The sequence below is a fragment of the Rousettus aegyptiacus genome, unplaced genomic scaffold (assembly GCF_014176215.1).
Source record: "Rousettus aegyptiacus isolate mRouAeg1 unplaced genomic scaffold, mRouAeg1.p scaffold_m13_p_12, whole genome shotgun sequence".
In the NCBI taxonomy this organism is placed as follows: Eukaryota; Metazoa; Chordata; class Mammalia; order Chiroptera; family Pteropodidae; genus Rousettus; species Rousettus aegyptiacus.
In genome coordinates, this window is record NW_023416287.1 from 48,075,252 (window position 1) to 48,089,455 (window position 14,204).

General features: G+C 39.5%; 1 protein-coding gene across 1 annotated transcript; it reads right to left on the reverse strand.

The window, feature by feature from the left end:
• Nucleotides 1–225: 225 nt before the first annotated feature.
• On the reverse strand, nt 226–13,713 carry TXNDC2 (thioredoxin domain containing 2). The gene is made up of 4 exons (XM_036229023.1): nt 13,452–13,713; nt 2,030–2,155; nt 678–1,739; nt 226–587 (listed from the first exon to the last, which is right to left on the reverse strand). Exons 1-4 carry the CDS (start codon nt 13,711–13,713, stop codon nt 226–228), a joined length of 1,812 nt encoding a protein of 603 aa, XP_036084916.1.
• Nucleotides 13,714–14,204: the final 491 nt, after the last annotated feature.

Consider the following 14,204-nt stretch of genomic DNA (forward strand, 5'->3'; position numbering starts at 1 on the left):
CTAATCTCCACCAAAGGAAATTCTAATATTATACTTTTTTGTCAACAAAATACATGGTCACAATATGCTTCAGTGCTTTGACTACTTTTTGAAATGGGCAGAGGTTATAATTTACAAGTAAGCACCATTTGAACATACACGCTTTTTATATCTCTTCTTTTTATATAAATAAAAAATCACAAGCTATAAACAGCTGAATCTTAACAACACTTTCAGAATACACGATTACTTTAATTCCGCAATGATTGTTACAAGTCTTTCCTTAAGGGCACCACAAAATTCACCCACCTTTTCTTCTTTTTTGTAAAACTGAAAGGTTGGGATGGAAATGATGTCGAGGTCTTTCACTAGCTCCTCACACTCATCAATGTCCACTTCCAGGAACAGTATGTCCTCATGCTTCACAGACAGAGAATAGAAAAGGGGCTTGATGGTCCTGCAAGGCCCGCACCATGTGGCTGAGAAGTCTACCGCCACCAGCCTCTCCCCAGCCTCCTTGAGTGCAGACTCAAAGTCCTCTTTGCTCAGGATCGCTTTCACCATGTTGTCCTCCAAGAGCCCCATTGTTTTTTCTGCTGGGATGTTACCTTCTACAGGCTGAATGGTTTCTTCTGAGGACATGGGGGTGTCACCCTCTTTGGGCTGGACGGTTTCTTCTGAGGACATGGGGGTGTCACCCTCTTTGGGCTGGACGGTTTCTTCTGAGGACATGGGGGTGTCACCCTCTTTGGGCTGGATGGTTTTTTCTGAGGACTTGGGGGTGTCATCCACCTTAGGCTGGATGGTTTCTTCTGAGGACTTGGAGGTGTCGCCCTCCTTGAGCTGAATGGTTTCTTCTGAGGACTTGGAAATGTCGCCCTTCTTGGGCTGGATGCTTTTTTCTGAGGATTTGGGGGTGTCACCCAGCTTGGGTGAGATGGTTTTTGCTGAGGACTGGGAGGTGTCACCCTCCTTGTGCTGAATGGTTTCTTCTGAGGATTTGGGGGTGTCACCCTGTTTCGGTGGGATGGTTTTTGCTGAGTACTGGGGGATGCCACCCAGCTTCGTAGGAATGGTTTTTGCTGAGGACTGGGGCGCGTCACCCAGCTTGGGTGGAATGGCTTTTGTTGAGGAATTAGGAGTGTCACCCAGCTTGGGTGGGATGGTTTGTGCTGAGGACTTGGGGATGTCACCCTGCTTGGGTGGGATAATTTTAGCTGAAGACTTGGAGGTGTCACCCAGCTTGGGAAGGATGGGTTTTTTTGAAGAATTGGGGTTGTCACTCTGCTTGGGAGGGATGGTTTTTGCTGATGACTTGGGGAAGCCAATCTGCTTGGATGAAATGGTTCTTGCTGCGGAATTAGGGGTGTTACCCTCTTTAGGCAGGATGGTTTGTCCTGGGGAACCAGGGGTGTCGCTTTGCTTCGGAGGGATGGTTTTTCCCAAGGAATTAGCAGTGTTACCCTCTTTGGGAAGGATGACTTTTCCTGGGGATCTGAGGGTGTCACCCTGCTTGGGCAGGATGGTTTTTGTTGAGGAATTGGGGTTCTCACCTTCCTTGTGCTGCATGGTTTTTGCTGAGAAACTGGAGTTATCACTGCCATGCTCAGGAAGGAGTGTGTCCGCAGGCAGTGAAACTTTGGATTCCTCTGCAGGTACATGTTGTATTTTGCTGACATCATGGGCAAAGGCCTTCTCCTGGGTGTGTGCTGAGACCAGGAGAGTCACATGGTTGGGCAGAACCTGTAATAGTGGTGCCTCTGAAAAAAAAAAAGCAAATAAAATAAAAAGGCAAAAGAAAACACACACACACAAAAAATTGATCATATACTCTAAAGAAGATTGGTAACATGCTTAGAGCTCATTAATGTAGTCTTATAAATGATCACATTTAAATAATCACATTCGACAGGAAGCCAAGCAGCATGGAATTTCATGTATCCTTTATGCAGATTTTTTTAAACTACAACTCTCTCAGCTTAGTCTGACACTGCTGTCTATTCCCTAAGCATGTAGGTCTCTTAAGGCAACACTCTTTTCTCCCTCTTACCATTAGGACTCCCTTCATGTGTTTCTGCTTGTTCGTCTGGTCTCATTTCCAGTTCTTCCAGGGCTCCAGCTTTACCACTTTCCATTTCTGGTTCTTTATCTATATTCGTTCCTACTTCATAGATGCCTTATAGCAAAGAAGAGGCCACACCCTCCAACTTTTTCCAATCTGTCCAACCTAACATCATAAAATGAATGACAACTTATTTGTAGATGGTACTTACAGACTGTGTTCCCTCTCTGTACTCACAACAGTAATATTTAAGTATTTCATGACAACCTCAGTTATGGTGGCCACACTGAACATGAGCCTACACCCAGAGCCTGATATGCATTCACAAGCATTATTTCCTATAAGATAACAAACCACTGAGGTAAGTGCCATTATGATCTCCACTTTACAAATGAGAAAATTTAGCCTTAGAAAAGTTGTGTAACTCACTCAAGGTCACCAAACAAATATGCAGGGTAGGTTTTAAGCCTGCACTCTGAGTCCTGCACTCTGAGTCCTGCACTGTGCTCTACAGTTTGCCAGAAGCCCTGTCCAGGATGGTAACTTGAAATCAACCTTCCTACAACCTCTCTCTAGGATTCTCCAGCTCCAGCTTTCTCTTTATGACTCACCCACCATAACCATCTATGAAGTGTCTCCTCCTAACCACATTACTCTCCTTTGTAAAGTACCACCCAACTGTCATATGCTTTGTTTGAACTACTTGGGTGGGAGTAGATTGTGACACACAGGAACTCCTTGGGAGGAATAAGAAGGACCATCACCCCTTCCATCCCAGTAGATGGGAAACCAAGAGAACCGAAATATGTGTCCTGGCCTCCCCTCTTCAGGTTGAAACCTCAGCATGAATACAGAATAGATGTGTTCAGAAAAAAGCTGAAAGCAGAGGAGTATTTGCTTCATGCTCCAACTGGAAGGCCAGGAAAGGCCCACATCCACATGGACTCCACATCGACAAAGCAGCATGGGCCACTGGCAGAGGATGCACCCAGATTACTGGGCCTGCTATGCACATGTCAGAAATCCAGAAGTCCCACGCATCCCAGAGTGGGCCTGTGAGTGTTCTGAGAGGTTCAGAGAACCAGGAGAGGCCTCAAGGAAGAACAAAGAAGCCACAGCATAGGAGGATTTGCAACCAGAAGCAAGGACTAGGGGCACGGGCTTGACCAGTAGGTAACATCACAGTGCCCCAACCCCTAGATGGGATCAGGGGTCCTCAGTAGTCCTCAGGCTAGGGACCAGGCCAGCAGAGGCAGACAGCCCAGCCGCAACTAGTCCACAAAGAGCTGTGTACCCATATGTTATAGAGAAAGGGGAGGCATCAGAAAGACTGAACTGATATCAGTGTTCTTTAGGCTGAAATACTACGAACAGATTTAATTCCATGTCCTTGCTCCTCACCATCTCTCTCCGAATCCCTTTGAGATTAGGCTCATGGGGAAGAGTAGATCCATTGAAAATAAAATTTAAAGTTGTATTATATCTGCACATCTTAGTAAAAATAAGGAAATAGGCAATTGTGACCCTGTTATGTTTATACTTGGAGATCTGAGTTGTGTTAGGTTCGGCAGAGTTATTCCAATTTTTCCTACTCATTCTGCAATTCAGATGGATTCCAAGCAACTTGAAACATTGATGTCTCTGAATAATTTTTATTCAACTTGTCATAAAATGTTTTTATTTCATCACAAGCTTATCCCAAAATTGCTCATGCACCCTTATGTCAGTTGTGGCTCTGTTAATAAAACAATCAACTATTTTAGGCATAGGAAGATTTAGGTAATTATAAAATAGCTGGAAAGGCTGCCTTTGGGCTAGGTGTCCAGGAATAATTCCTAGAAAAACAAATGACGTTGTAGAAATGTCCTCCCAGGAGGGGCTTCGACTTTCGTGATATCAGGAAAGTAGAGAATCATAAATTCATTTATAGAGCTATTGACTTCAAGAACTTTCTGCTATAGATTCAATCCAGAGACGAATCAGTCCCTCCTCAGTTCAGAGGTAGAGACGAAGGCTGGAGTCCTACTCCAGTGTCCTCATCGGTCCCCACCACCAGATCCCTGCAGAAAGAGACAAAGCTGCAAGATAATGGTCTCTTTCTCATGCAGATTAATCTATTGGTAGATTCTAATTTGTATACAGAACCTCAGCTGCAAGGGAGTCAAGGAAATGTGGTTTTTAGTTTTTTAGCTTCTGTAGTACAGGGAAGCACCCTAGAAGTTGTGATTAACACTGGATGGAAATTCGTTTCTACTACATACGATGACAACATGATGGTCTAGTTTTTTTATACATCATACTGGCATAATTTTTTGGTTTTATAATAACAAAAATAATACATATTCATAATAGAAAAAATAGAAAACACAGATAAGTAAAAAGAAAATTAAAATTACTTATAGCACCAATCTTCAGGTATTATCACTATTGATATTGTGAAGTATAATCTTTCTCTTATATTCATATGTAGACATTTCCAGAAGATACTGCAGTTGACCCTTGAACAACATGGGTTTGAAATGCACAGTTCCACTTATATGTGATTTTTTTCAAAAAATACTGTAAATGTATTTTTCTCTTATGATTTTTAATGACATTTTCTTTTCTCTAGCTTCAAAAATAAAGACTATAATACATACAGCATACAAAATATGTGTTCATCAACTGTTTATGTTATCAGTAATGCTTCTGGTCAATAGAAGGCTATTAGTAAAGTTTAGGGAGAATAAAAAAGTATTCTTGGATTTTCAATTGTGCAGGGGGTTGGTGGTCCTAACCCCTGTGTTAAGGGTCGACTGTATTACATAGTCTTTTCACTTAAGAATATATTTTTAATATTTTCCATGTCAAAACATGTTCACCTATAGCAGGGGTCAGTAAACTTTTCTATAAAGGGCTAAAGAGTGACTATCTTAGACTTTGCATACCACATGTTCTCTATTATAAATACTCACCTCTGGCGTTGTAGTATGCAAGCAGCTGTATTGGGTGAATTATCTCCTCTCAAATTTCATATGCTGCAGTTTAAACCCCCAGGACAGATCAAAAAGGACTTTATCTTTATCTATTATATCCAATTTTCTATTGCTTTATTAATTATGTGTGTGCATGTATATCACACATATTTAGAAATAACATGTTAACATTTGTTTATTTTGGATGGTGGGCATACATATATGGGTTCACTGCATTAATCTTTAAAATGTTCTATATTTGTAAGACTACATAAAAGAGGGGTATACAACCTGAAAGTTATTGCACATTCACGTATTTATTAGTTGATAGAGAATATTACTTGAATAGAGAAGCGTTTGTCACAGAGAATCACTCTTAAGATTTTTTTGTAATCAGATCAATACAGCATCATGACTGTGTGCTAGTTCCTGGAGTATAAAAATGCTTATCTTCAATAAAAGCTTTCATTTCAGTAGTGATTAAGTGTAAAGTCACCTATCCTTCATATTTCCAACTTATTTTTTTTTATTGATGTGACTGCCATTTCAGCATTTTTTGCTAAAGTGATTAGAAAACAATTGGTTATATAAGTCATTGCACAGCCCTGGGCTTTACTTGGTTCACTCTCTTTATCCTTCTTTCCTTTAGAACATCCCCCAAATCTGAAAGATGTTGTGGTCTTACATTAAATAAATAAAGCCATAGATTCATTTAAAAATCTACTAAAGCTTATTTTTTTACCTCGTTTCTCAGTGTCATACTAACATACATTGGAAAAACTTCCAAAGCATTCTAGGTGCTTTTCTAATATTCGAATGTCAAGGTGGATTGTTAAATTGCTTACTGTTCCTTCTATTTTTGTGGATTTTCCAAATTTTCAAGAATAGACATTTCTGTAGATTGCTTTGGAAAACAGTGTGGAGATTCCTCAAAAAATTAAAAAATAATACCACTATACGAGCCAGCAATTCCACTTCTGGGTATTTATACAAATAAAATGAAAACAATAATTAGACAGATATATGCACTCCTATGTTTATTACAGCATTATCTACAATAACCCAGATATGGAAGCAACCTAGGTGTTCCTTAATAGATAAATAGATAAAGAAGATGTGGTACATATATACAATAGAATATTACTCACACATAAAAAAGAATGAAATCTTGTCAGATGAGACAACATGGATGGACCTAGAGAGTATTATGCTAAGTGAAATAAGTCAGACAGAGAAAGACATATACCATACGATTTCACTTATATGTGGAATCTAAAAGACAAAACAAACAAACAAGTGAAACAGAAACAAACTCATAGAAACAGAGAACAAACTGACAGTTACCATGGGGTGGGGATGGGAAGTTGGACACAAAAGGGAAAGGGGATTAGAAACAAAAAAGAACAGACATTTATAATGGGAAAGAATATTATTTTTTTAAAATGCTAAATGGATGCTTTTCTTTTCTACTTCCAAATGGCTCATCATGCAGAGAATTTGTCATGAATAATCAGTATTTTTTCTAAGGTATGAATCTTGGGCCTTTGTACTTGGCTCTTTGAGTTCATTATCCCATTTATTCCTCATCAGTTCTAGACACAATGGTATTTATGTTTTTCTCAAAGGAGTAAGAATTATTGATTTAACTCAGTTCATTTGTTCTAATATTTAACTCCCAACATTTTTGTGGTTGGAAAGACTACTAGTATAAAGTTTCAAGTTCTCCTATGTAAATATTTACTGGAAAATTTTGTTTGGAGCTGCTTTGGCAAGATTCAGGTTAGTTGTAAGTCTGTTGTTTTACTACCAATAGGCTGCTACAAACACATTTAAAATGCAAATGACCCCTCCTAGAGCACACGGTTCCTGGTATCTTCCAATGCCCAACTTCTAAAGAAAAACAGAGAAGTGAGAAAGCAGACTACAGAGTCGACCTGCCTCCAAAACAAATGATACAACAGAGTAGAACAAAGCATCAGGTCCCATCGAATATCTCTCAGTGCATTAATTGTAGCTTTGATGTTCAGAGTCATAACACTGTAATTCCACAGCAAGTACAATGGGGAACAGATGAAGAAGGTTTACATTACAATGCTTAATTAAAAAAATACTTTTGCCGAGATTACCTTTATTAGTATCTGGCAGACCAACATCCCTATCCTGGTCCCTGAATAAAGAAACAAGAGAGAAGTAAAAGAAACTATTCCCATAAGACTTTTCCAAATCATTCATACCAAGTACAAAATCAGAATATTGAAAACTAAATGATTAAAACAAAAAAGAGTGAAATGTCACCTACTCAGACTTAATCTTAGCTACCTGGCCTCTCCTGTCAACACCACACATTAAGTAAAATAATGTCACATGGCATCAATCTTTTCTCCCCAGTCCAAGTACAAACTTCCTGAGGGTGAGGGACATCGCATTGTCATCTCCAGTCTTTAGCTCGATGTACCCCACACCAGAGACTCAAGGAAAACTTCTACCAAAGGACTGAAGTGTCATCTGAGTTTCTCTTTTTTCCTGATCATCCACTGTAATACCTGGCCTTTTGTTGCAATACTGAGAGTAGAGAATAAAAATGACAATTAAAACTAGTCTCACTGTATTTAGTGCAAAAAAAAGGTACTATCTTTGAGAAAAAGGTACTATCTCTGATAATGTTTATCAAATAAATAAATAGTACTTTTTTTGGATTTGGAAAGTCCAAATTTTGAAAAACACTGTAGCGTTTATCAAAGACAGTTCTTTAATATACAGACTAACCTGCTACTCAACTCTACAGTGATTGGAAGAGGGGCTGTTATTCTCCTGCAGGGAGTGGAGACTCTGAGAAAGCTCCAGAAGTGCTTCCCAGCTTCCTGAAGCTTGTCGGTGCACTGCCAGGCAGAGAGCAGCAAATGCAGATGGCCTTCCTAGCAGGGAGAGAGCAGACGTGGGGTGAAGGTGCTCAGGAGAAACAGCACCAGCCAGTGATGGGCAGAGACAGAGGCTGGGCCCAGATGAGAGGAATATTTCACCATAAGTAACAGAGTTGGAATTTTATTTAATTTGAAATAAGTTTTGAGGAAATGACATGATGTGATCTGTACTTTAGCAGATTCACTGTTAGTAGATTCAACAATAGATTTGAGGGCCAAAGGCAGAATTCAGAAAGATCTGTTAAGAAACTATCATAATAGGAGGGAAGGAAAAAATGGCGTAGATGATAGAGGCTCTGTTCATCCTTTTGGCGACCAAATCAAAGTTGTGACGGAAACAAGGAGCAGCAGCAAGGAAAAATCACCTGGAACCTAGATGAATAAGCCATACAACCAGGGAGAATGGGAAGATAAAGAAGCAGAAACCATATGAGAGACCAGAACAGAGATCCAGATATAATGGAGTCAAGCAATCTAACAGATACAGAGTTCAAACCACTGGTTATAAAGATGCTCAATGAACTACAAAGATAAACAAACAAACAAACAAACAAACAAACAAACAAACATAAAAATGGAAATGGAAAGTATAAAAGGGAACTAGCCTGAAATGAAGAACACATTATCTGAGATGAGAAGTATATTAAATGGAATAAACAAAGGGATGAACAAAGTGAATAAAGAAAAGGATCAAATGCCCTATCTAGAGGACAGGAAAGCCAGTCAGGACACTCAATCAGAATGGTAAGAAAAAAGATGCCAAGACTATAAAAATAATTTAAGGAGGACATGGGACACTATTAAGGCTCCAGATATTTGTCTGATCAGTGTAACAGAAGAAAATCAAGATGTTGAACAGCTGTTTTAAGAAATAATCATGGAAAACTTTTCTAACCTGGTGAAGGAAATGGACAGAAAACCCCAGGAAGCTAAGAGAATTCCAAAAATCAGGGATTCAAAGAGGCTCACACCAAGGTATATCGTAATTAAAATGCCAAGGGTTAAATACAAAGAAAGAATATTAGAAGCAGCAAGAGAAAAACAAGTAATTACTTATAAGAGAAAACCCATAAGACTGGCAGCTGATTTCTCAAAGAAACTATGCAGGAGAGAAGGGTTCGGCAAAAAATATTCAATGTGATGAAGACCCAGCATATACAACCAAGAACAATTTATCCAGCAAAGCTCTCATTTAGAGTCGAAGGACAGATAAAGAGCTTCCCAGACAAAACTAAGCTAAAAGAATTTATCACCACCAAGCAAGTATAATATGAAATGTTGGAGGGACTTATTTAAGAAGAAAAAACATGCATCAAAAACAGGAATAAAGAATAGTGACAACTACATTTCTATCAATAAGTACCTTAAATGGAAAAGAATTAAATACTCTAACCAAAAGATAGAGTGGCTGAAAGGATAATAAGAAAACAAGACCCCTACATATGAAAAGGAAGTGAATGGAAAAAAATACTGCTTTGATGGACCTATAAGCTGTTTAAGTCAGACAGAGAAGAAAAACACTATATGATTTCACTTATATGTGGAATCTAAGGAATAAAAAGAACAAACTAATCAAAAATAGACTCACAAATATAGTGGATGATTTGGTGTTGGACAGAGGGGAGGGGCATTTGAGGGGGTAGGAGAATAGGGTGAAGAGCTAAAGAGTTACAAATTAGTAGCTGATGGGGGATGGGATGGGGAGCACGGCATAGGGAATGCAGCTAGTATTAATACATTGGCTAGGTAGAGGGTTAGGGGAGGGAGGGTGCAATTAGGGGCGTCCTTTCATGTACTATATAGATGTATAAGCAATGCACTGTGTACTTGAAACTAAATTAAAAAATTATTACTATTATTTTTATTATTATTATTTTTAAAAAGAAGAAATTATCATAATAGTTGAGAGAGAACATGTCGAAAGACTAAACTAGGACAGTGGAAAGAAGGTTAGGAAGTTCAAGAAATTCCAGAAACAGAATTTACATTATTTGATAAGTGCTTGGTAGGGGTTGAAATTAACTTTCAAATGTGAAGTCTGGGTCACTGAGAGAATGTAATGCATGAAGCGCACCAGTAACGGGAAGTAGGGTCTCTGTGCCTGGAAGGGGCATCAGCACCTGAAGCAGGATGCCAATGGTGCACACCCAGCAGGCAGCTTGGAACCAACGTTTGATTTCTCAAAAGAAGTCAGGCCAGACCACAATTTGAAAGCCAGAGGTAATAATTGAAATCATAAAATTAGATGAGATGATAAGGAAAGGGTTAGAAATTGAGCAGGATCAGGAGAATGAATTTGTAGGGAGTATCTGCATTGAAGCACATGAGAAGTCTGAAGGTGCAGTGACAGAAGCAAGCGGAACCATGGAGTCCAGGCCCAAAGGGGCATCAGGAAGGAGAGGGCAACAGCCTCAAATGCTCACAGGAAAGTAGGGAAAGTGGGATGAGAGAGGTCAGTAGTGGGGTGATTAGGTAAGGTGATCTTTGAAAGCACAGAATGAAATGAGTGAATAGAAGATTAAAGAAGTAGATTATGATTCTCTTTTAAGAATTTCATTAGTGCGAAGGACAGAGAGAGTAGCTTGATAGGGAAAAGGAGGTGGATGGCAGTTGATCAAAACTAGAGAAGATTTATGCACCTGTGTAAGTTGACTACCACAGGGGGTAAGCAGTGCAGGGGGAATTTTAAGATGAGAGAGCAAAACAAAAAGGTTGGGACATGCTTAAGAAGTGAGTTGGGATCCTTTTCCAAAAGACTAGAAAAGGAGAGAATAGGTAAAAATCCAGAGAAAACAGGAGGTGAAGGAGAACAGAGAAAGCTGGCCACCCTGGGGTCATCCAGGCCCACTTTGGGACATCAGTTTTGGCACTCGGTTCCCAGAAGTGAATTTAGGGCCTCAGGCACTATGATGTCAAAATTGCCAGACTCTGATGCAGAAGTCATTTCAAAAAGCCAGTTAAGAACTTCTGTCAGGGCTAAATAATAGTGTCAGCATTGAGATCGGGAATATGGAAAAGGTAAATCAAGCAGGTCCAAGAGAGTTACTCCAGCAGTTTGGGATCAGATAATATGTTCAGTGAAATCAGCAAATCTAGTTAATGGAGTGATTCAGCTCTTCCAGCTGGCATGGGTTAAACTTTAGCTCCCAGCCAACACTCCTCCTAAGATATAAGAACACTAGTTAGTATGGGCCTCAATATCAATGGGTTTACCCTGCTTACTAATAGGATAAAATAGAGAAAGTCAGTTAAGTTCTCTATGCTCCCTCTGTACAAATGAGAACAATAGTGCATCTTTCTCAGATAGTTTTGTGGATAAAATGAGATACAATTTCACATTATTTAGTTCACGGGAAGTATTCAGTGAATGAAGATGTTCTTTTTTTCATTCCTTCATATTTACAGTACTTATAATGAGAGTAAAGAGAAAATGGAAGCACTTAAACAGTGCTGGAAAATTGCAAATGTTCAATAAATGTTAATTATCATTATGATTATGTAGCCATTTAAAATAATCAAGTATATCTGTAGATATTGATATGTATGGAAACAGCTCCAAAATATATTGGTTGAAAACAGCCAGAACAGATTGGAGGGAATGAAATAGGTAAAGGAGATCAAAAAGTACAAATTTCTACTTATAAAATTTATAAAATAAGTCTCAGGGATCTGATATACAGCATGGTGGCTATAGTTAACACTGTCTTGTATATTTGAAAATCACTAAGTAAATCTTAGAAGTTCTCATCACAAGAAAAAAAATGTAGCTGTATGTGGTGATGCATGTTAACTAAACTTATTGTGGTGATCACTTTGCAATAAATACAAATATCAAATCATTATGTTGTAAACCTGAAACCAGTATGTCTATTATACTTCAATAAAAATTTTAAAAATTTTTAATTAAAAAAAGAAATAAAATAATAGTATCTAAAATTTACTTCTGTCTTTCCTACTAGTCCATGGCCTTGGGCAATTTACCTAACTTCCTGTGCCTCTGTTTTCTCATCTGTAGAGCGGAGATAATAATAATTATATCTACCTCATTAAGGGGGTTGTGAAAATAAAGAGGTGATATAATGTAAAACACCTAGGACAGTACCTGGCATGGAGCAGGCTGCTGTATTCATGTTAGCTATTATTGTTTTTGAGCACGTGCTGGGCTCCAGGATCGTAAGTGCTTCTGTAGAGTGATATCCCTACAGTCCACTCATGAAGAACAGCGAGTGTCGACTTCCATGTAAATGGTACCCCCTGAGTTGCCTGGAGTCCCCTGGCAGGAAGGCCTCTTCACATGCCTATTCCCACTTTCCATTTAATCCTCATGACACACCTGGGGGTAGATACTATGGGCCCACAATATCTACGTGACAACTGGAGGCAGATGTTTTCAGAATTCAGAATTTTGTTTGGCTTTTATTAAAGCAATATAGTGCATCTATTACAGAATGTCCAGCAGAGTCACCCTTGGTTGGAAAATAATGACTATAAGTAACATTAGATCAGTTCAAGCCAAATGAGTTCATCTCAAACTTTGAAAAAAATCTCTCCATTTATGAAGTTTTTTGGATTACAGAATTGTAGATAAATGTGCATGTGAATTATTTTCTGCATTTATATAGGAGGAAACTAAGGGTTAGAGAGAGATGAATCTGCCAAACATCCCACCACCAGAGAGTTACAGAGTTAGGAGTCAGACTCAGGTAGTCTGACACTAGATTTCTTCATCTGAATCTCTATACCGCATTGCTTCCCAAGAAAAGAACAAAACTAAGAAAGTGGCAACTAAGAATGTAGGAAAAAAACTCTTCCCAAGTTCAAGGCAAAGGTTAAAGCCTATGGCATAATAAAAGCCACTTGGTTCTCCATGTTAGTGCCTTACACATGATTTCACTTAATCTTGACTTCAACCCTGTGATGTGGGTACTACCCCTGTTTTACAGAAGGAAATTGAGTCTCAGAGAAACCAAGTAACCTGGTTAAGACTTTATGATAAGGGGTGGGCTGGTTCCCAAGCCCCCATTCCTGCTCTTGTAGTCATGATATCTCCCCCTTTTTGCCCTTGAAGAAACTTCTCCTTCTCCTTCCTGCCATTCTTGGTTCTCTTGTCTTTCCCCTTAATTTCCTCTGTAGGCTTGGAAATTATACACGTCTGACAGAGCAGAGAGGACAGAGTTCAGCATTGACTTATAGTGGCCCTCAACAAATACTCGTTGGATGGGTGAATGGATGGATGGATGGATGACTTTACCAAGAGAACTGTGATAAGGTACTTAACCAAGAACTCCTGAGTTTTCTGCCCTACCTCCCCAATACCACCTCCCACCTTGCTAGATGGATAAGAGGCTAGACCAGAATAACCATGTGTCCTAGTTTGCCTGGAATTGATTTATTCCTTTTGGCCAAGCTTGGTGTTAACAGTATCCCTTTCATGCTCAGAAGCGCTCTGAGTTAGATAAAGTCTGCATACAAGCAGGAGATTTGGGAACTCATAAGGGCAGGCCCTGACAAAGCTAGCATAAAGTTATGGCCTACCTCTTCCCGCTGCTACACCTCCTGGGAAGGGAGTGCTGGATAATGTGAGACAGCTGGCGTGCAGACACAGTCGGAGTAAGGTGGGCCCAGCACCAACTTCCCACCACTCTCTGGGAAGGGGGCTGAGCCCTGGGACCCACCCCAGACTGTCATCATGGGGCGGCAATAGAATAGGGATGCTGGAGTAGCCCACCTGAGACAGCTCCACACCGAACATCAGGCTGCTGCCCCACAAACCTCTGAGGACCTCAGAGAGGCTCATGCTTCTATCCAAAATTCTTCCCAGAGCCCTTAAGTGGGAAGCAGACTTGAGGGAACCAGCTATGCAAGATGGAGTAGGGGGGGAGGGGCGGGGCGGTGGCTGCTTAGTGACCAGACCAGATCCAGAAACACTACATAAGCCCTCCAGCTTAAATGCATCCTTTCCACTCCTTCACGCACCCTTAGATAATACTGATAATAAGTTTAAGCCTAAAATGATAGAAGCCGAGTTGACTAGGTAAAATTAGGTATGACTAAATTCAGCTTTCCACGTTAGACAGAATTGGGGCTCAAGGTAGAAATTAAGTTGTTACAGAAAATAGAAAGAAGTACGTTTTTGTACTTCTGACTTTTGTGGCCAGTAACACTTATTTCAAATACTGTAATTTTTAATGATTATAGTTTTCTATTTTATACTATTTTCTACTGTAATTTATTTAACTAATTTCCTATCACAGGATGCTTGGATTATTCTAACTTTTCATTACTATA